The sequence below is a fragment of the Amblyomma mixtum genome, chromosome 3, assembly GCF_055824585.1.
Source record: "Amblyomma mixtum isolate Tamu chromosome 3, ASM5582458v1, whole genome shotgun sequence".
NCBI classification, from domain to species: domain Eukaryota; kingdom Metazoa; phylum Arthropoda; class Arachnida; order Ixodida; family Ixodidae; genus Amblyomma; species Amblyomma mixtum.
Genome location: NC_143014.1, coordinates 156540090 through 156561156, shown reverse-complemented (window position 1 = coordinate 156561156; position 21067 = coordinate 156540090). Strand labels below are relative to the sequence as shown.

Here is a 21067-nt window from a genome sequence, read left to right as displayed (position 1 = left end):
GCTCCGAGACTACTGCTCAGCAATGAGCTGGAAAAAGTTGGGAGGACGGGAACTTACAAAGTAAATTAACCACAAAAGGCACACATTATTATATTTAGGGAAAACATAAGCAACTATACTACATTATTCACGATATCTTTGCACAGTTTTTGCTTGTGCTTCCAATCTATCCTCGCTATGAATACTCACTACAAACCTCACAATAATTTACAGTAAAATATCTAAAAAATTCCTTGCCCTTTACTGATGTTAACAACTGTTGGCCTTTTAGTTCACAGAATGAATTGGGTAATGCCAAAGCGAGGACTCTGTTTTCAGAACTTGAGAATCATCTATACACACAACGCCTCTGAGGATCATCTCATCAATTCCTTTTCAGTAAAATTTAAAAAAAAACAAAAAAACATTAAATAATCAAAAAAGCGAAATCATGAAAAAAAGTCATAATGTGACTAAGGTGGGCTTACCACAGGATATTTGATCTTGATTACATTCAAGAGCCCCTCTGGTAGTTTAGCCAGTTCGGTATCCCTGTGGATGTGAAAAAAGAAAAAAAAACTATAATGACACCCCCTCCCAGCTGAGGTTCAGAATTTCTTTACACTACTTTCACTCAGTGGAGAAAAATACAATTACGCTGACAGTTCCCTAAAAATAGTTTTCAAGTACATCATATTCTACCTAGTAAAACCAATACCCTGACACTATTTCTTTCCCCATTTTTTTTTTTTTGCTGCAAAAGCACTTTCTCAGCCAAAACAATTAACCAAAATGGACCTTCTCTGCATACACCTTCACCTGACTGCATACTTCTGAATATAATAAGGAAGCCACACATCATACAGTGCAGTCAACAGAAAGCCCGCAAAATTTTTAAAAACGCAATGTGACAGCTGTGGTTTGTGTGCCAGGTTACAGTGCTCTCACCTGCGACTTGGTAATGTGCTGCCAAATTTGCACCTTCTGCACTGACCATGACAGAGCTTCACAGTGCTGTTGGTTCCAAGGTAAGCGCCAGCAGCGTACCGAAAAAGTGCGACGTCAGCAGCTGCTGGTGCTTACCTCGAAATGAACAGCAAAGCGAAGCACTCTTGTGAGCTGTGCAGAAAACGCAAAGCTGGCAGCACTTCACTAAGTCCCACACTATAAAAATACTCCCTCATAAGGCTGACGAAGAAGCCAAAATACAGTTCTTTTACAACATACTGGATAGTGTTACTTGTTCAGAAACGGCCCGGATCACGCACACTAGATAGCGTTGACCGGAAACATCTTCGACGGAGGTCCGTCTGGTTGGGTTTTTGAGCGTTACTTGTTCAGAAACGGCCTGGATCATGCAGAATGGGACATTTCGAGCCATTGTTCAAACTGAATGATCTGAATAGGTGCAGTAAGAAACGAGTTAAAGGCTGTCAAGTACAAACTGCTGCAATTTGTGAGAGACCAGTTTCACATTCCTTCTAGCAAATAAGCTGCCAGTGTCAGCAATCTACATGCTCAAAGGTTTTGTACCATCATACTAAGTGTAGGCAACAGCACTGGTCTGGAAGAACACCAGAAGCTGCAAAAGGTCACTGGTTAGAAAGACATAACCACCTGCTTTTCATCTTAGCTACCTTACCATCTTGATTACAATAACTATATTCAGTCTGAACATGAGATGAAAGTACAAACATGTTGAATGAAAAGCATGTTGCTAGGCGAAGGAAAATACCTTTCAATAATAAAGGCCACAGTATTTGCCTTGAGCATCCCTCAAACATCCTGCATTCTACAAAACGCTACAACTTTTACTCACCGCACTGCCATGACAGTGGTTGCTCTTTTGGCTCCAGTTAGAAGCTCCACCTGCAAACAAAAGGAATGTATTGCTGGTACAGTAGACAATCTTTTAATCTAACATTGCTATGCTGAATGAGTCAGATCACCCCTAAAAAAGTACAATAAAAACCTCTTACAGCCATAACACAAGACCAAACCAGCTTTTCAATATCTTTTTATTGGTCACAAAGCTTCTGTAGAAGTTTGACATGGGGAAAGATGCTGCTGCTTGGATATCAGAGTGAATGAAACAGCAATGAAGAGGTGCCAACACAGACAGGTGATGGCACATGCTGCTACTTTTGCTTGCTTTTATGCATTTGTGACTGCTTGTAAGCATTTGTGACTGCACAGGACCTAGCCCCGTAAATGTAGATGCAGTCACATGAACCACATCATGTATGAGTGTACGTACCACTCCAACTAGGTCTCCTCGACCATATTCTCCCACCATTTCACGTTTGCCATCAGCCCTCGTCAGCACAGAACGTAAACGTCCACTCAGCACAATGGCTGTGGACTCTGCCTTTTCGTCTTGCCTGTAGGGGAATGCAAGACATATACAGATAAGTATGTAGAGTGAATCATCCACCGATAGTGCTAGGATGTTACTATGCACTTCGCTTTTGCTTTTTTATGACTACGGTTGAACAGTTTTATGCTGGCAGCCCTCTTATGGCACCACAGGTTTCTTAACTAAATAAGTGTTAGGCAGGACAAAGAAGGCACCTTGACAAGCATGTGTTTACTTGTCGTATATGTAAAACACCACACAAAATAGTACTAGCCAGTTATTCCCTGTGCATGCACCACCGAACTCTCTGCTGTCTCTTCTTTGGCCTTTTAGGAAATTCAAGATTAGAATAAGCACAATAATTAGGCACCCATATAATAATTTGGTATTCCTCAAGGGTCAGTGCTTGGCCCTTTATTATTCCAAATATATACACCAACGACTTACCTCGCCATATCACATCCCAAATACGCCTCTATGCGGATGACCGTGTATTATATCAAGTAATTAACATACCAGATGATCACTTGCAAATAAACACCTCAGTTACTAGTTCTTGCAACTGGTGCAATACCTGGCAAATGAAAATAAGTTTTACTAAAACTGTAGTGATGTCTCTCACCACTGTTTAATTATGCCTTCAATGATTAACCACTGCACAGGACTTTCAAATATAAATATCTTGGCGTTATACTTACTACTAACATGCCCTAGGCAAAGCATATTAATTTCATTAGTACTAAAGCACTAAAAATGCTTAGTTATTTGAGGAGAACATTAACTGGTTTGGTTGGTTTGGTTTATGGGGTTTAACGTCCCAAAGCGACTAAGGCTATGAGAGACGCCGTAGTGGAGGGCTCCGGAAATTTCGACCACCTGGGGTTCTTTAACGTGCACTGACATCGCACAGTACACGGGCCTCTAGAATTTCTCCTCCAAAGAAATTCTAGTCGCCGCGGCCGGGATCGAACCCGCGTCTTTTGGGTCAGCAGCCGAGCACCATAGCCACTGAGCCACCGCGGCGGCAGAACATTAACTAATACCCCAAAAGAAACTAAGCTTTTAATACAAAACTCCTTAATTTGTCCCGTAATTGAATACGCGTCTCCCGTCTGGAATCCTCATAAACAATGTGAAATTGACCAAATTGAGAGCATCCAAAGAAAAGCAATCAGATTCATATATCGTTGGTATGATCACCATTTTTTCACCTTCTTGCGCCTTGTCCTCTTTAAATCTAACCCCCCTGTCCGTGCGCCATCACATGGCTTCACTGAAGTACTTGCACTGCACCGTCAATTCACTTTATCATGTCACGCCTAAAGTCTATCTTACCCCCCATATTTCTCGATCAACAAGGAGTCATCATGGCCTTAATGTTAAGCAATACTTCGCTCGCACTAATAATTTGAAACACAGCTTTCTTTCTTCGGACAATCGGACATTGGAATTTAATTCCTGGCATAACGCTGTCTCTTCCATTAAACTCATTTTTAACAGCTATTGGTACCACATGAAGTTTTTTTGTGTTGTGTTCATTGTGTATAGCTTCAATTTATTAGTTCCAGTGTTTCTGTCACATTGTTTGCACTATATATGCAAACATGATAACTTAAGTTTTTTTTGTGTGCGTGTGTTGTGCCCTGCCATTTTTGTATGAATTGTTAACCCCACTTCTGCAATAGCCCCAATATCAGAACCAGACTCATTACTTCAGAGAAATAGAACAACACATAAACCATGCAGCCCGTTCACAAAGAATGAGAAAATGAACACTCGCCTATAGACAGCCCGGCCAGACTCTATGTAAACCCACTCCAGGGCAAAGTCGATTTGACGCACAAAGGGTGACAACCGTTCGATGACAGATCTTGCCATGAACAGTACTGAAGTGGGATTCATGCGCAGAATCCTGCAAGAGGAAAACCAAGCTCAATGTAGACTTTGCTAGAGCCAAGCATGCAGACTTGGAAGGAGAAAAGTGAGAGTGCATTTAGCTACAGATTCCACTTATAATACACAGTAGTATATTACATCTACAAGGAATACAAAGTCCTTTGTGTTAATAAAACTTGGAGGCGAATAGAGTTCTTACAATTAACAGAAGCTTCAGAGTTGAATGCTTCAAGAGGGGTTCCGAATACATGCCATGTGGATGAAATCCAATACATATATATAAAAAAAATAATGAATGAGGCGCGATTTTTGCTGGTTGGTACAAGGTTTCACAAACAAGAAATGGCACAAACACACATTAGTCTCCTTTTCACAGTCCTGTTTTTTCCTGGCATTTCCTGTTCGTGAAACTGAATTTGATGCTTTAGTTAATGGTTCTTACGTATATTTTTGACATTTGTCAAGCCTTACTAAGTGAAGACCTCAGTTCAGTACCGATCTCAATGCTACCAGTATAAAAGAGTTTGCAATACTGATATCACAGACGCTAAAGAAGATTTGTCATCTTTTCATGTAAAATTAGTTGTCTTTATGAGCCAACAAGATGAAATTTAATTTACATTAAGCAAAGGTTCCACTGGACTACAGACATGCAAGGACAGCCAATACAGGCAACGACTTCTTCATTCAAAAATTCTATCTAACAAAGCTTACTTTCCACAGAGAGGCCACGGCACAAACTGCTAAGAACTTGCATCAGAAAGCAGCTGCTAACAGCAGCCAATGCACGCTGACAGCAAACATTGCGAACTTTTGATGATTGGCTATATCTATCAATTATCTCTACACCTTGCACCAACAATTTAGAAGTCCAATACTGTGACGAATTAGATTTTCTATACGCCATGTTCTTTGTGGGCTGGTTTTAATGCATACAACACAACTGCTTACTGTAGAGAGGAATATATACAATCTTGGCAAACAGGCAATTTAAGAGTACACACAACTACTCTGTCTAGCAAATGCGCAGTTAGAAGGATTTACCATTCCTGTTTCTATTTTCTCGACTACAACTTGACCCTTTTGATAAATCAAAGGAAAATCCTAATTACAGAGTCGTGTACTGAAATTTAAATGAAAATTTTGAAGACTGCTGCATTTAAGAAACCTCAGTGATTCACTTTAAAATACCTTAAAATGCATACATATGTCAAAAACGCTAAGGAACAGAAGAAACACTGCTCCTTTCCAGTATTCTAGCTCTGCATCTTCAGAGTTCATTTTCCAAGTACAGTTCAGCCCATTTAGTATAACGAACCTGACGGTCATGCAGATTGCATTCGTTGTATTCGAGGTTCGTAGTATGTAGACTTCCCATATTACAGCCAAAAATAGAATGCCAGAGACAAGTGATGCTTATTTCTTAAAGAAGCTCCTTATGCATGTCTGCTTCTTTAAAGTAGACCCCACCACGCAACTTTCCAAGCTCGCCAGCGCGGTCATGTGCTCCTTGCCGAGACACTTGCTGCTAACAAGCTGCTTTGGGGATGCGACATAACTATTGCGGTTAAGTGTTCACGGCAGCTGGTGCGAGGTCGGCTTCCTCATCATCATCTTCATAATATTCTTGGCAGCTAGGGAGTGCTTATACTTCGCGCACAGTAGCTTCATCGGTGGAAGGCTCTGTGATGTAGGCATCATCGCCTGCACAAACCAAGTCATCCTTAACGACGTCATATCCGGCCAGCTTTGCATGAATGACACATTATGGCAAATCCAAGTGTGTCTGAACTTGTGGGTGTTTGACTGCATCCTCTGTCGTTTCAGGTTGCATAAACCCTCCCAACTGAAGCAATTTGCCATGCACTCCACAGCAGTCACTTCCAACCAAGTGGCTTTAATAATTTTCATGGCAGCGAACAAAGAGATCATAACCAGGACGCTGGAACCTGGTCTCCAAGTTGCTACCAGAATACGCTGTGACGCACTACCGACAGGGCACCTAGGGTGCATGAATGATGCCCATGTTGAGTGGATGGTCTTTTGCATTGCATTCGGTGACAGAAGCGACTGATCACCATGGTGCTCCACACAGTTGTCGCACCCAAGCAGGAGCTTCCTTTTTTTTTTTTTTTCCACCATGTAGTGCTCGAAATGAACAAACCACTTGGCAAATATTTGCATGTCATTCATACAAAGTGTTTCAGGGAAGACTAAGTAATACTCAAAAATCGGCTTTTTGAGCTAAAAATATGGCTTTCCCAGCATAGTATTACCAGCACAGGCAGACACCAGAAAACTGGTGAATCGTATTAAGTAAGCAGTAAGCTGGTCAACTAATTTTTAATAATTAACTATTAAAGTTAGGCACCTAGTTGTAATCAGAGGTTTGTAGCCGGTCATTAGTAATAGCCATATCAGTTTTTAGAATTTAGAAAATGTGATTACCCTTGGCACTGTGGCTCGTCAAAATTTGGCTTTTTTGACTAGATACGTGCACTGGAAAGGTTGCTTTGCCAGCATTCTTTTTGAAAGCGCATGTCTTTTGGCACAATGTAGCCAAATTTTGTTCAGCCAAATCGCCATTTGAAACCAGTGACCATGACAGGAATGAAGGGCTGCTGCATTACACTGCATTCGTAACAGCACTGGAGGTGTCTGCTGTGGCCCCAGATGCGTGCAAGCATTACACCAGCACCACTTGGCCAATGTTTCCTCTTGACCGCCATAATAAACTGCTCTTCCCCAAGATGGGGTCAGGAAAAGAAAGGGCAGGAGGGATTGGAAAGCAGGGATGAACACAGTATGCCTTGAAAGTATGCATGCACTTGGCACCATTGATATGTGATAAGTGCGAGCTCAAGATAGTCACATGGTCACCTGCCATGGTAACTGGTGCAAGGCTGCTTGCTGTTGCAACCGGCCAAGGCAGGTTGCCAGCATGTCCTGTTTAAATTCACTGTTATGGCATACGCTCAAGCATTTGAATTACCGCATGCTTTCCCTCACTGAAACCCACCCAATTCTAATGGGAAAGAAATAGCAGTGCGAGTAAGCCAGAAGTTCGAATTAAGTTTGTTGGAATTAACAAGGTTCCACTGTAAACCTTTTAAGTACTACAGTCCACTAGTAAGCCCTTCCAACATTCACCACGTGCATACTCCGTAATACTGCCACCAGTGCAGTAATGCTGCAGCAGCCCTTCCTAGTCTGAACACTTTTTGTGAATGATTCTTTTTAGATAAAGATTAAATGAAACAGATCTCCCATGTGCATGTCTACCGACTCTAGACCCAGCCAAACGCATAGTAGCACTCACTCGTAGCACTGGGTGGATGTCAGGAAGGCGACTCTCGATAACACCTTTGCTCTCCGCGTGAAGATGGGAGATTCACCTGTCAGCACTTCCAAGGCACCCGTGATGTCACCCACATGAGCGATATACAGCATATCCTGCAAAACATGCAACCCTTTTTTTCCAACCACTCTTCCAGCCAGGCTGCTTCTGGTGCTATGTACACATGCTTGCACGCCCTGACACTCCAGCCTTTGCCGAAGAGTCCTCATCAGAGCAATAACTTAAGGTGACATAGCTAACACACTATAATCAAAAATTGAAATCCAACTGCTTCATGCATAAATCACCAGGAAATTGAAATATGTTTTTGAAAAAGACATGGCGCTATGAGTACACACACAAAAAGTACATGCCTGTCCTTTCTGTCTTTTTGTGTGTGTACTTGTAGCGCCATGTCTTTTTCAAAAACGCAGAACCAACTAGCCCGGCAACACAAGTTACTGAAATATGCCTGGCTATACTCAATACTCATGAACCGGAATAGAACCAAACATAATTTCTAGATCACTATTTCCCAGCAGCAGCGCATGCCAACAGATGATATGCTATGATGTTGGGATTAATGTCCCAAAGCTGCATATTGGCTATGAGAGATGCTGTCGTGGAGGGCTCTGGAATAATTTCGACCATCTGTGATTGTTTAATGTGCACTAAGAATGCACAGCATACAGACATTTTTGCATTTCGCTTCCATCGAATATTGCATGTATTTTTCTCTGAACGCAATTATTATATTCAAAAGACTGGAAGGGACACTTAAGCTCAGTCGTAAGGATATGGCCCGGTAGCGTTAATGCCAGATAAGCGAAATTGGACATTCTCAACTTTACATTCATAGATCGCTGAGAGTCCTCCTGGCACAGTGGTGCAGTGGTTAAGCGATACGCCCCTGCCCTGCTATCGCAGGTGCTGCCATCGGTGGGGCTTGTGAGACCCAGATTGGCAACCTTTTGCGAGCTATCGTTAATTAACTTTCACCTGCCACAGTGGTCAGTTTGCTAACAATCCAGTGGGCAGGTTGTGATGATGGCACATGGTCATGTGATCTAGGTAGCCCACCTAGGTTGCCGGAGCGGCCGGTTGCTCCGGCTGCGAAGCTTCAAATGGTTGATGCAGGACAATTCTTTTCAGACATGGAAATACTAAAGCTCGCACATTAAAAATTGTAGGCAAACTATCAGTCTACAAAGTAAAGTTTACTTCTGCTACTATTGCATGATTCCACTCCCCCTCCCTAGTTCGATGTCTGGCAGGCCTTATGGTTACGATAAATTATGCTGAAAACGAGTAAAATAAAAATGTGTGCAATACATGCTTCTTTTAAAAGCTGAGTTTTATGAAAAAAAAAAAATTGTTGTACTGTGTTAGCAGTACTGGCGATTTTCCCGACCAAGAAAGGGTGCCTTAGTTTATTCAATATGGCGCACTATGGAGGATTGCTTCTGGTGTAGCCTATGCAGAATCATGCTTATTTCAAAATTTCATGACAAACTCGTGCTTATTTGTAGATGATGAACTGTGTCAGTCGGTCGTGCATTGTTCGATGATGTAAAAAGACCAAATGTGAGTAAAGGAAGAAATCGCTGTCTGGCTAGTGAAAACGGCTGGCATGAATGCGGAGAGGTGGGCGGTGGAAGTGCATTTTGGAGAGAAGTAAAAACATCCAATAACATTGACATTGGAGCCTTGTACAATGGACGAAGGAGAGAACTAGAAGCACAATTTTTTGCATTCAGCCCTACAGGTAAGCAAGACTCAGCGACGGTCATGTAGTTTGAGCAGAACAACTAAAAGCATTCCCTCTGTCGCATGACTGTTGAACCTGCCCCTGTTCTGGTTTTTTCGTGGTCATAAATTTTAATGAACATGCCCGTTAAGACACGAATATAGGTTTTTAATCATGGAATATAGGTGGAAAGCGACAACAATAAGAGATATACTTTTCCGGGCATTATTTTCTCAGAGCAACCGCACCTTGTCTCAGTTTGTTTGTAAGCAGTGGATGGAAGGCACATCATTAATGTACGGACATTATGATGCAATCTTTTCATCCAGTTCTAATCTGTTCTTACCATCGACAGTCTGAGTGCATGTTTCCAGCCACAATCAAGACATGGTGCAATAATGAAATGTAAAAATAATTATAAAAAAATGGAGTTAGAGTAAATCATTATATCAACCCCCTCCCCCTGTCTGTGTGGGAAACAAATCACCACACATGCCGCCGTAACAAAGGCTGCCATTACAGGGAAATTCATGCACTTAACTCCTCACGCTTCTGTTAGTCACGTGTGTTCAGCGACGACTGTTAACAAATAGTGCCTCATATTTACACAGGCCCACGCTAATCATATGTTTAGAAATACGGGCTCCGTACCTGATAAAACTGCACTGTCGTGGTACTGCAAGCACTAAACCAAAGAGAAAGCAAACTTCCTGTCCCCATGCTCTCTTTATATTGTTGGTGCCAGACAACTTGCACTATGACACTTACAGCCTCTTGTTTTGGGTCAGTATGCAAACATCCATGTAACAGAGCTCCTATGATATATTTTTGCTGCAGAACTCTGACAACAACGTCCGAGTGTGCCAGCCATGGTGCCGGCCAACCACTCATGCAACGGGCTAACGACACGGTTCCGCATGTCGATCCTTCTTGGGCTAGTTCGTGGTGCCACCGCAGCGTGGCGTCGAATAGGTTAAAACCGCCAATAGCCCACATTTGCACTAAAGTACAGTCTTTGTCAAAAGTTTAGAGCCCAGGGGGTTTGCTTCTGAGCACTATTGTGGCGCTCCTGTAGGACTCATGGAAGACCCACGCATCGGAGGGAGCAGGACTACAAATCTTCTTGCCTTGAGGACATTTGGGACCCTGAGGACTCATTATGAGCAAAGCAGTGTGGCCCAGAAGCAAACCCCCTGGGCTCTAAACTTCTGACAAAGGCTGTACATTTTTTGGGCATTGTGACTAGAGGCTTGTGTGGGTGGAGGGAACAGCAAAGCAGTGCAAGGAGGAAAGTCTAGAAGTAGAGGACAAAGGCAGAGGAGGAGGAGCGCTACAACAGAGCCCTTAGTGGGAGCGCGATGAACTAGCGCTCATCTTGAAGCTGTCGAAGCGAACAGAGGAGTGCGAGAGGGAAAGGAAGAGGAGGTGTACAGCGATGGCGTGAAATCGGAAAGACGCAATTAAAAGAAGAGTCTTAAGAGCGAATTTTAAGACTAAAATTAAATTCGTACTGCTGATGCCGAAATACTGCATCCCATTGTATGATACCCTGTCAATCTTTTTAAATATCTGTACTCTTACTCAATTCGCAACCAATTTTCATTATTTGTATTTTCTTCTCAATCAAAAATTAATACAGTCGCTGAACAATTTTTCGGATTTGGTGGGACCCAGAAAATGGTGTGAATAATCGAACAGTCTGAAAAATCGGTGAACTCAAAAAAAAAACAAACAAACTTGGGAGACGCTTAAGCTCCACCTTAAGAGTGAACTTTGACAGCTTTCCCTCGAGGTCGAGCACCCGCTGATATAGATGCCACATCAGCATTCAGAGAAGGCGCAGACTCAGAAGAAAGCCCCACACTAGTAGACTTTAACCGGCTCCATCACACACACGTGTCAGGAGCTAACAAGCACATGCTCTTTTTACCATCCACATGACGGCACCCCTCTGCACTGCTCCTAGGGGCTCCCGTGCACAGTGGTAACTGACTCCGCTTCCTCAAGGACGAACAATGACGTCAAACTCACTCACAGCACTACTGGTGGCCTCCATGAGAAGTGGAAAGCTTGTGCAAGACCTTCGCTGCTGCTGTTCCTGGGGTTTTTGCTGCACTAACAATGCAGCGGAGCCTCAGCAGCTTTAGACTCTGGCGACAACTGTGACAATGAAGCTGGCTTTTCAGCCTCACGAGCTTCTTAGCATTAAAATAATCATTCTGTGAAAAACTGACTTTAAAAATCGCGATCTTCGCCACTTCCTACGTTCAGCTTGCAAGCTATAATATTAGACTGCATATGAGCCACAGTCAGGCTTACGTCATGTTCGCACCATCTCACATCACGATAGTATCAGGCAGTGCAACGCGGCCGCAGGTCATGCTGCGAACAAATGCGTACACTATGCAAAGCAAGAAGTCAGCTTCCATGGGCAATGATGCTCGCAAAGACCGAGAGAGGTAACCCATGGTATGATGACGGCAGAAGCAAGCACCTCTGAAAGAACCACCCTCAACTGCCCCGCACGGCGGGTGGCATCTTTCAAGCAGAGGCGAACGCTGCCGCTGTCCATTTCAATGCCAATGCTATCACGCACTCTTTGTACGCCATCTGAATGGCAACAAAGAGCATGCCATTATCTCAAGTGGACCCAATGAAGCACAAAAAGCCAAGCCCATACAAGCCAGTTTGATTGACCCAGTTTAAATCCAAGATGGCACCTTTCACGGCAGTGGAGAACCGGTTAATTGTTAGCGATGCCCACTCACACCTATATTAGGCCTAAAAAATGAGCTTGCGGTTGAAAAATGATGCCCACAGCATTGCTAGTGCCTATTTTAGTCCAAAAAAATCGAAATTTTGGACTCCACAGAGTCCAAAATATTAGCTGTGAAAATGTGTACGTTCCAACGAGGTGCCAGATGGTTTTTCAGCGAAGTCTGAAATATCGTGCAAGTCCAAATAACTGGACTCTGAAAAATCGGTAAGCTACTGCAATTGCGCACCTCTTTGTGTTTCCCGATCTGAAACACCTTAGTAAGGTATCCCTTGAACTTAATTAGAATTGACTCTTAATAAGTGTAACGTTGCTGAAATGGGGTAAACAGCCAGAGTAGATTGGTTCGGCAAATGCCCACCACTTGCACATGAAGAAAAGCCCACAGATTTCTGCCTTATCATTGATACATAGGTGCAATATACATGATCCCACTAACATGTGGAAAACTGTACAGAGGTCAGACAGGTCGATGTATCCAAGATAGGGCAAAGGGGAAATTAGAGATATCTGTCATCTGCAAATGTTTGCTGAGCAAGTATATTACAGGTGGCTGTTCAGCCCGTTTCAGAGACATTATGCTAATCGGACGAGCCAATTCCAGGTGCAAGTGAGAGATTACAAAGGCATGTCTGATGAGGAAACATAGTAGTGACAATTAATCTGCATATACTCTATGTTCTTGATGGACAAAGAAAATCTCTACTTGGACGACAGGTTCTAGTTTGACAGATCAGGTGATGTGTGCAGCTTTAAATATGGTTATAAATAGTATGATGTGGTATGGTAAGTGGGGTTTGATATCCCCAAGCTGCATGTAGACTGTGCAAGACACAGGGGTATAGGGTCTTCAAATTAATCCTGACCCCCTGTAGCGGCAGCTTCATTTCAGTGGGATGAAATGTAGCTGCCGCGATTTGGACTTGATTCTCCTACCTTGCGCTCAGCAGGGGAATGCCTTAGCTACTATGCACTCGCTGCAGGTATCCGGTTATAAACTGTTTGATGTATTGGTGCTTACACGCTTCTTGACTATAGTATGTACAAGACGTGTGGGTGCTTTGCTGTACAGTGTTTTCGGCCAAAATAAGACAGTTGAAGTTCAGCATTGTCCAGTCAACTTCTCTTCCTGCTAGCCATCCATTCTTAGTGGGCTGTTAAATTTGTGTCTTCTGCAATAGCGTCCATACGCAAAGGGTGCAAAGGGGGAATAGCTGACAGTGCAGATAGTGTGGGACTGGGCACTGGTTGGAAATGCTACATGGAGCATGTCACCATGGCAGCTGCTGCTGGAGAAAGTTTTGCAGTGGCTGTACAGTTGATACTGAAGTAGTAAGTTTGGAATCACATCCAATGTAATTCACTGGAATTTTATGCTGAATGATCATGCCACAGCCCCTTCAAACAACATAACTGCAGTATTAATACTACCTTGATGTCATCAGCCTGTACCACTCAAAACAACAACTGAATGTTTTGTTCCCACTACGAAAAAAGAAACAACACACAGATAATTCCAGAATTGCAAAAAAAGGCTGGAAAGCAGCATGCACCTCACCTATTTGCCAACGTGTATTAAACTTGTGCACATGCAAACAAATACCTACACCAGGAAGAAAAGGACACATGCAGCTGCTGAGCACGTACATCAGAGTCCTTGGCAGAAGTCTTCTGGGAGACAGCCACGTAGCCCGACAGAATGAAAACCAAGGAGGCCGGCTCACCCGAGTCCTCCTTGCTCAGGTACTCCCCTGGCAGGTACTCCTTCACTGACACCATGTTTCGAATCATTTCCTCGTCCTGCAAGGCAACAGAGTGGCCAAATAGAAATGGTTTGACAATGGTGATTAAACAACTATGAAGGTACATATCAAACTTCACTTAGAAAAAAATACCTCGCGCAACAAAGACACAAGAAATGTGGCACGCTTGGATGTAACAACGAAAGACTTCCAGCTTACAACACAGGTGAAGAAGACTAACAGCTTTTGCTGACCTAATTTGTCCAGTATATTTATGTTCCTTCTCTCTAGAACCGTAAAAACCTGTGGATAATGTATATAACAGAACAGTCCACGATTTTTCGTTACATCCAGGTTTTCATTACACGCAGTTTTTGTGTGAAGACTTGAAGGGATAACACAGTTTGGAAACCAAAATAAAAAAATCAGTATATAAGTGAAATCACCAGCCATTTGTGTAGTGTGGCGAAGCCTGCCACCTGCCATCAGCGCAGGCACTGCTGCTGCTGGGGGGTCTGAACCTTATTTCCCTCAAAAAGCCGCCAAGTAGTCTCTTTTGAATAGCATCATCATCAACGGGCGACTGGTGGTTTGTGTGCTCACAGCATCCGCAGCGGGTTGAAAATTATTTGTATCATCCCAAACTGTAAAACACTGTACACAACACACTCTGACCGGGACATTTTTAAAATTTGTACCATCGCAAAATTCGGATCAACCGTAATTATATCATGAGATTCTACTGCATTTAAAAGCCGCCATCTACCAACAGTGTTCAAGAATCTAACTTTACTGAAACAGGAATCTGAAACATTAGACTGATGAAACGTAGGAATCTTGACTTCATGAAATTCGCAATTTAAAGAATTTTTTGGCTGCAAGTATGAGTCATATTGAGGTTCAACTGCACTGAGTTACGCGATGGGCACAAAGCCACGAGATGGCTCAGACTTTTCAAAGCACACATGAAAAGCACACACGCCAGGTCACAACTGCTATCTGTTGGTGGTTCAAAGAAGCTGGCTTCAGTAGTGGCTAACTGTTGGGTCATGCCGCACCGGAGAAAATTTAAGGGTGGCCCACCGGTGTGTCAAACGTAGTGATTAGAACTCTGAAAATTGCTGCCGCACTGAATGTGTCAATTCAGGATATCGTAAATCTTCATGGCTGCAAACCAATCATGTATTTAATGCAGGAAAAGTTAACAAAATTGAAGTACCTCAATGTCTAGTCTGCTCATGAAACCCTGGACAGCGGCTTCAAGGTAATCGTGGTATTCCTGCACCGACGAGGAAGTGCGGGAAGCCTCGCCAACCACAAAAGATGCTTTCCTGCCCGACTTGCGTGCTCCAGTTGTCTCAGGTGCCGCAGGTACCTTGCGGCCTCCTGATGACTGCACAGACAAGGCACCCATTAAGCCACACAAACTAAACCCATTCAGTTACACGTCAAGAATGCAGTAAAATTTGGAGGCTAAAGTAACAAGTATGATGACTAACAAGGTTTGGTTTGGTTTATGGGGTTTAACGTCCCAAAGCGACTAAGGCTATGAGAGACGCCGTAGTGGAGGGCTCCGGAAATTTCGACCACCTGGGGTTCTTTAACGTGCTCTGACATCGCACAGTACACGGGCCTCTAGAATTTCTCCTCCAAAGAAATTCTATCCGCCGCGGCCGGGATCGAACCCGTGTCTTTTGGGTCATGATGATGTCACAGTTTTAGTAGTGCATTTTCTGGTCTGTTTGTTGTGCACAGGCTAATAAATTGTGAAAGCATGATTGATGACTAACAAGTTACCAAGAAACTATCAATCATGCTTTCACAATTTATTAGCCTGTGCACAACAAACAGACCAGAAAATGCACTACTAAAACTGTGACATCACTAAGCTCCACATTACAAGAAGAAATATGTTCCAGTTCCAATAACATTGCTCAATGTACAAGCAGCAACAATATAAAAAGGAACAGTCACTTTACACAACAACCAATTTTATTACTTCTGCACTCAAGGCGAAAATGTTTCCCTGGATATCATTCGGCCAAAGGAGAACTATTTAGAAAAAAAGTGCGCTTGTTACTCATACTTATGTAGCAATCAATGGATAAATGCTCACAGTGTGTTCCCTTTCCCATCCCGATTACCTGTACATTGCAAACTGCAGTTTGTCAATGCTGTAACTGTAAATAAGAAAAAAATAAGGATAACTTGTACATAAAATCAAATAGTAAGCAAGCTTGGGTGCGTACAAGCACATTTTATGTTATATACAATTCTGTGTAAAGGATAACTCTGGTTCGCCAAACAAATTATTTGGCAACAGCAGCAGTTCGTAGGCATCAAGGTCACAGGCACTGCCTACAGGGTGGTTCACTGACCCTTCACTCCACTTCTCACTGAAATGGTGTCTCAGCAAGGATGCAATGAGGTGACCATGCAGCTAGCACATTTGTCAGATTGTGGAGGATTAGGCTGCTCCGAACAGAGAGAGAGAGTAACAAAGACAGCAACAAGGTGTGTCCTGGCACACACATTCACCTCATCCTGAGCCTTATCATAAACGACATGTGACAAGGTTGCAGCGTTTCACGGGTCGTCTTGACGAGTCGCAACCACAGAAATGCAATGAGTGAGTAGGCACTTCCTTTTATCCTGTGGGATTGGTATTCACTGTGTAAAACCAAAAACATGGTTGGAGGCTAGGAACACGCTTACTGCACAAACTACATGGTGATGCAGTTCCTGGTTCTACATAACAAAAGGCAGACATGTTCTGGGTGTACTACATCAGCACTACATCAGCATTCACGGGTAAAGAGTGTGTTTTTTATTTTATTCCATTTTCAACTGGCACACTTTTTTTGTGTAGAGAGATTGTAACACTGGCAAAAGCTACTGATGGGCACAGGGAGAGAGAAATACCAAAGCATGGAAGACCACAGCTTTAGAACACTGGTGTCAGGTAGTGTTTGTAGATGTGATCCGAGAATGAGTGCCCTGTGCTTTCGGCCCCGTTGAAAATAGCAGTCTCTTCAAGATTAGAGAGACCAGTATTTTAATGTTCTAGTACTTTCAGATGCAAAAAAAGTCATACAAGTAGAACCTCACTGATACGCATTTTTAGAAATGCGGAAAAAAATCGTATTATCCGGGAAAATGAACCATTCAAACCATAATCGCTTTGAAAAATGTTATTCAAGAATACAGCACAAGAGCCTTTACAGACACTCCCACTTAATAAAAGGTCTGTCAGCATTAGTTACCACAAAGTGTGAAGAACTTTTGTAGTGCTCGTAGAATTCTACCTGCGTTTGCGACGTCCTTCGCGCGAAAGAAATTTCGCAACGTATCCAATGCAGCGACCGGCAAGGGCGAAAGTAGCCGGACCTTCTTAGTCACCGTCGTCGTTTTCGAATGCTTCGCCTCTTCGCACTTGAGCACAGCGAAGAAGCCACTTTGCCAACTAACTGGCGCTGCGCTGCGCTTCTGCTCGCGTGGCGTGTCGCCACGCTTGACCCGTTCGTTAATGCATCGTCATCGTTTTCGCATGATTCGCTCCACCGCGTTAATGCACTGTTGAGAAGGCACTCTCAGACAGCTGACTGCAGCACATGCAACCAGGCCAGGCCTGCCCGTATGCTCGCGTATCGTCGCCAAATTTAGAATGCTTCGCCCATCTGCACTCACACATTGCGGAGAAGCCGCCCTGGCGGAACCGCTGCGGTTCGACTCGTGTCGTGTGCCCCGAGGACCGGCCCGCCCATATGTTAGCGCACCTTCTGTAGGTCACTAAACGTTTCATATGGCCAGATTTGACAAAATTATGAGTACTTTTCACAAATCCTATTATCTGCACCACCTGCTGGGCTAGTCGGTTGCGATCCATATGTTTCAGCAGCGCGAACACAAAATGGAAGAAGGAGAAGATAGTACAGCGCTCTGTACTATCTTCTTCTTCTTCTGTTTTGTGTTCGCGCTGCTGATACATATGTATTATCCAGGAACGTATTCAACAGAAGATTGGTTTATTGGGGTTTAATGTCCAAAAGCGACTCAAGGCTATGAGGGACACCGTAGTGAAGGGCTCCGGAAATTTCGTCCACCTGGGGTTCTTTAATGTGCACTGACATCGCACAGTACACGGGCCTCTAGAATTTTGCCTCCATCGAAATTCGGCTGCCGCGGCCGGGATCAAACCCGCGTTTTCTGGGTCAGCAGCCGAGAGCCATAACCACTGAGCCACCACGGCGGGCCGTCTCTTGCTTTGTAGTTGTGCCAGTTGTATAATTTTCTTGTTTGATCTGTCACTGAATGTGGCAGCATTACTATCCTGTATATATCCTATCTTGTAACAGCCCTGTAACAGCCTCTGCACAAACAGTATTGATAAATACAATAAAAGTTGGAAGCAAATAAACTACTGTCAGGCAGTGTAACCTGATCTCAAATGCCTATGTACATTTTACAGCTATGCATCTCCATAAGCCTTCTGGGAAGAAGAAGTATGCAAAGAGTACTAATATTTGTCCACAATTATTTTGAGCACATGCTTTAAGTACAACACATTCATTAAAAATTTACAAACATTGTCTAAAACACTGACTGATTTTATTTTCTAGGTATTAGGATATTTTATGGGACATAAAAACAAGTAAACCTAACATGAAAAGAAACTTACCGTTGTTTTAAATGAGCTGCCAGAAGGACCTTCACTGGCAAACTTTTCAGATTCTGTAGCATCATCTGAAGGGTGGAATGATCCAGTTTCAGGGCCACTGCCTGAAATGAACAAACAAATAAATAATTTACTGACGGAGGGAAAACTGTGACCTAAATGGGGAGAGGGTAGAAGAGGAAATAGAATTAAACATAACAAGAAGCAAGTTGCCAATATAAAGGACCATGCATAACCAATAAATTCCACCATGATTTCACATGGAAGAGTCACATGAAAGAGTGTTGTGTTGTGTTTTATGGCCCATAGGTGACTAAGGCCATCATGCGCCAAACGCAAGGTATAGAAAATTGCCTTGTGCAGAATTTTATATATATAAAAAAACGGTGGTGTAAAGGACCTAAAATGTTATTTCGTACCACCTAGTGAAGGTAACAGGCAGAAAAAGTTTTTAAGTGGCTAATGGTAAAAGCTTTAAAAAAGGTCAGGTAACCCTCAGAGGGCATCCTCTGCAGGGATGTCGAGGACCCCAACCAATGAAATAGACACCTCAGCCTTCTTCTCAGCAATGAGAAAGTGGCTGAGGTTTATCAAAGAAAAGTGAGGCATTCACAGTTCATTAAGACAACCACCCTCTCAACAATTGCATTATCACTCAAGAGTAGAGCTGGGTGAAATGGAATGTATTGATTATAAAATTGACCAAAATACTTCTTAGTTTTTCTAGGTTTGAACATGCAAATAAGATATGGTTCAGTGTGAGCTCGTCTCCGCATCTTTCACAAACAGGTTTGTCTTCTTTTGTAAGTAGTTGTGTGTCACGTGTGTGTGTCCTATGTGAAGGCGACATAAGATTATTTCACTGAAACGTTCCTGGTGTCTGCATGACTTCCATTCCCCCAAGGTGGGCTTTATGAAGTGTAGTTTGTTGTTCAGTTTATTATCCCACTCCTTCTGCCATTTGTTCTTTAATTTGTTATGTATCATCTTCATGCAGTCTTTAAAAGGTATGTTCACATTTTTTATTTCGCCATTTTGAGCTCGTACTGCTGCTGAGTCTGCTCACTCGTTACCCTCTATGCCGACGTGGCTCGAGACCCAGCAGAACCTTATCATATGTCCTTGTGCTGTGACTTTTTCTATGTTATGTATGGTGCTGCCTAGTAAGGGTTCAACTGCATTTGACTGCAGCGCTGTGAGTAGGCTCAGAGAGTCTGTGTATATTATACTGTTTTCTATGTTCTCATCTACTATCTTCTCCACAGCCATACACACTGCATAACATTCGGCAGTAAAAATTGATTCATAACTTGGCAATCTTCCTATTTTTTCCCATTTCTCCTGTACTACGGCACTTCCAACGTACATCATTGTTTTCGAGCCGTCCATGTAAAACTCCATGTAGCTTGTATATTTCTCTTTCAAAGTCAAGTATTCTAGTAGTAGGTGTTCATGTGGTGTTTGTTTTTTATGAAACTGTGTTAGCGTGAGGTTGCACGCAGCGGGAAGGCAGTACCATGGCGGCAATGGATAGTGTCTCGAGGCAATTTTAGGTAGAGCATCTAGTATTCCCAGTTCATGACATGCATCTTCAAAGCGTAATAACAAAGGTCTGATTGATTGTGGTTTATTATTGAACAGTCTTCTAGATGTGCACTTGGTAGTATGGGGTAACAAAGGTGTTTTAGTATGGATCTTATTTTCAGTACATATGCACAGGTAAGCATTGCTCTTCTGTTAGAAAGAGATGGTTCATTTGTTTCTACATATAGACTGTTTATAGGGGATGTTCTGTATGCACCAATTGATAGACGGAGACCCAGGCTTTGTACAGGATCTAGTTTTTTGAGGTATGATGGCCTTGCAGACCCATATATAATGCATCTATAGTTCAAAGTGGACCGTACTACAGAGCGGTAGATCTGTAAAAGGCATAACCTATCGGACCCCCAGTGTTTCCGTGAGAGTACCTTCAGTATATTTCGAGATCGGGAAGCTTTCTTTTTGAGGGTGTTTATGTGGGGTAAGAATGTGAGCTTTCTGTCAAAAGTTATGCCTAGGAATTAATGCTCTTGTTTTACTTGTAGAACAACTTCATTCAAGTGCAGGGTGGGATCAATCTGCACGCCTCTTTTCAGTGAGAAAAGGACGGCAACTGTTTTTTGCTGAGACAACTTAAAACCATTTTGGTCTGTCCAAGTTGCTAGTTTGTTCAGTGTAAGCTGTATCTGTCTTTCTTTCGCACATTAATAAGCTGGAAGATGTGCATGAAATTTGGAGGTCGTCAACATATACGAAGTATATGATGGACTCAGGAATTATCTGCGATACTGAGTTCCTTTTTACAATAAAGAGTGTGGTACTCAGAATACACCCCTGCGGTACGCCATTTTCTTGGATGAATTTTTCTGAAAGCGTGCAACCTAGACGAACACGAAATAAACGGTCAGAAAGTCTTTTAAACAGTTCAGCATCTTGCCATGGATACCTAGATCTGCGAGGTCACGAAGAATCCCAAACCTCCAGGTAGTATCATAAGCCTTTTCCAAGTGAAAAAAA

At 42.9% G+C, this 21067-nt stretch overlaps 1 protein-coding gene across 14 annotated transcripts in view; it reads right to left on the bottom strand.

The window, feature by feature from the left end:
- The window catches only part of sws (patatin like phospholipase domain containing sws), a 153488-nt gene that overhangs the window by 61107 nt on the left and 71314 nt on the right, over positions 1-21067 (bottom strand). For all 14 annotated transcript variants that reach the window (XR_016290797.1, XM_089581632.1, XM_089581634.1 and 11 more), the window contains 8 exons: positions 18512-18612; positions 15053-15226; positions 13739-13891; positions 7551-7684; positions 4116-4247; positions 2237-2360; positions 1799-1848; positions 468-531 (listed from right to left, as the gene is read on the bottom strand). Coding sequence is in view for 13 of the 14 variants with exons in the window: in XM_089581632.1 (XP_089437758.1) it covers positions 468-531; positions 1799-1848; positions 2237-2360; positions 4116-4247; positions 7551-7684; positions 13739-13891; positions 15053-15226; positions 18512-18612 (932 nt within the window). In the remaining variant the exon portion in view is untranslated. The remainder of the gene's footprint in view (positions 1-467; positions 532-1798; positions 1849-2236; positions 2361-4115; positions 4248-7550; positions 7685-13738; positions 13892-15052; positions 15227-18511; positions 18613-21067) is intronic.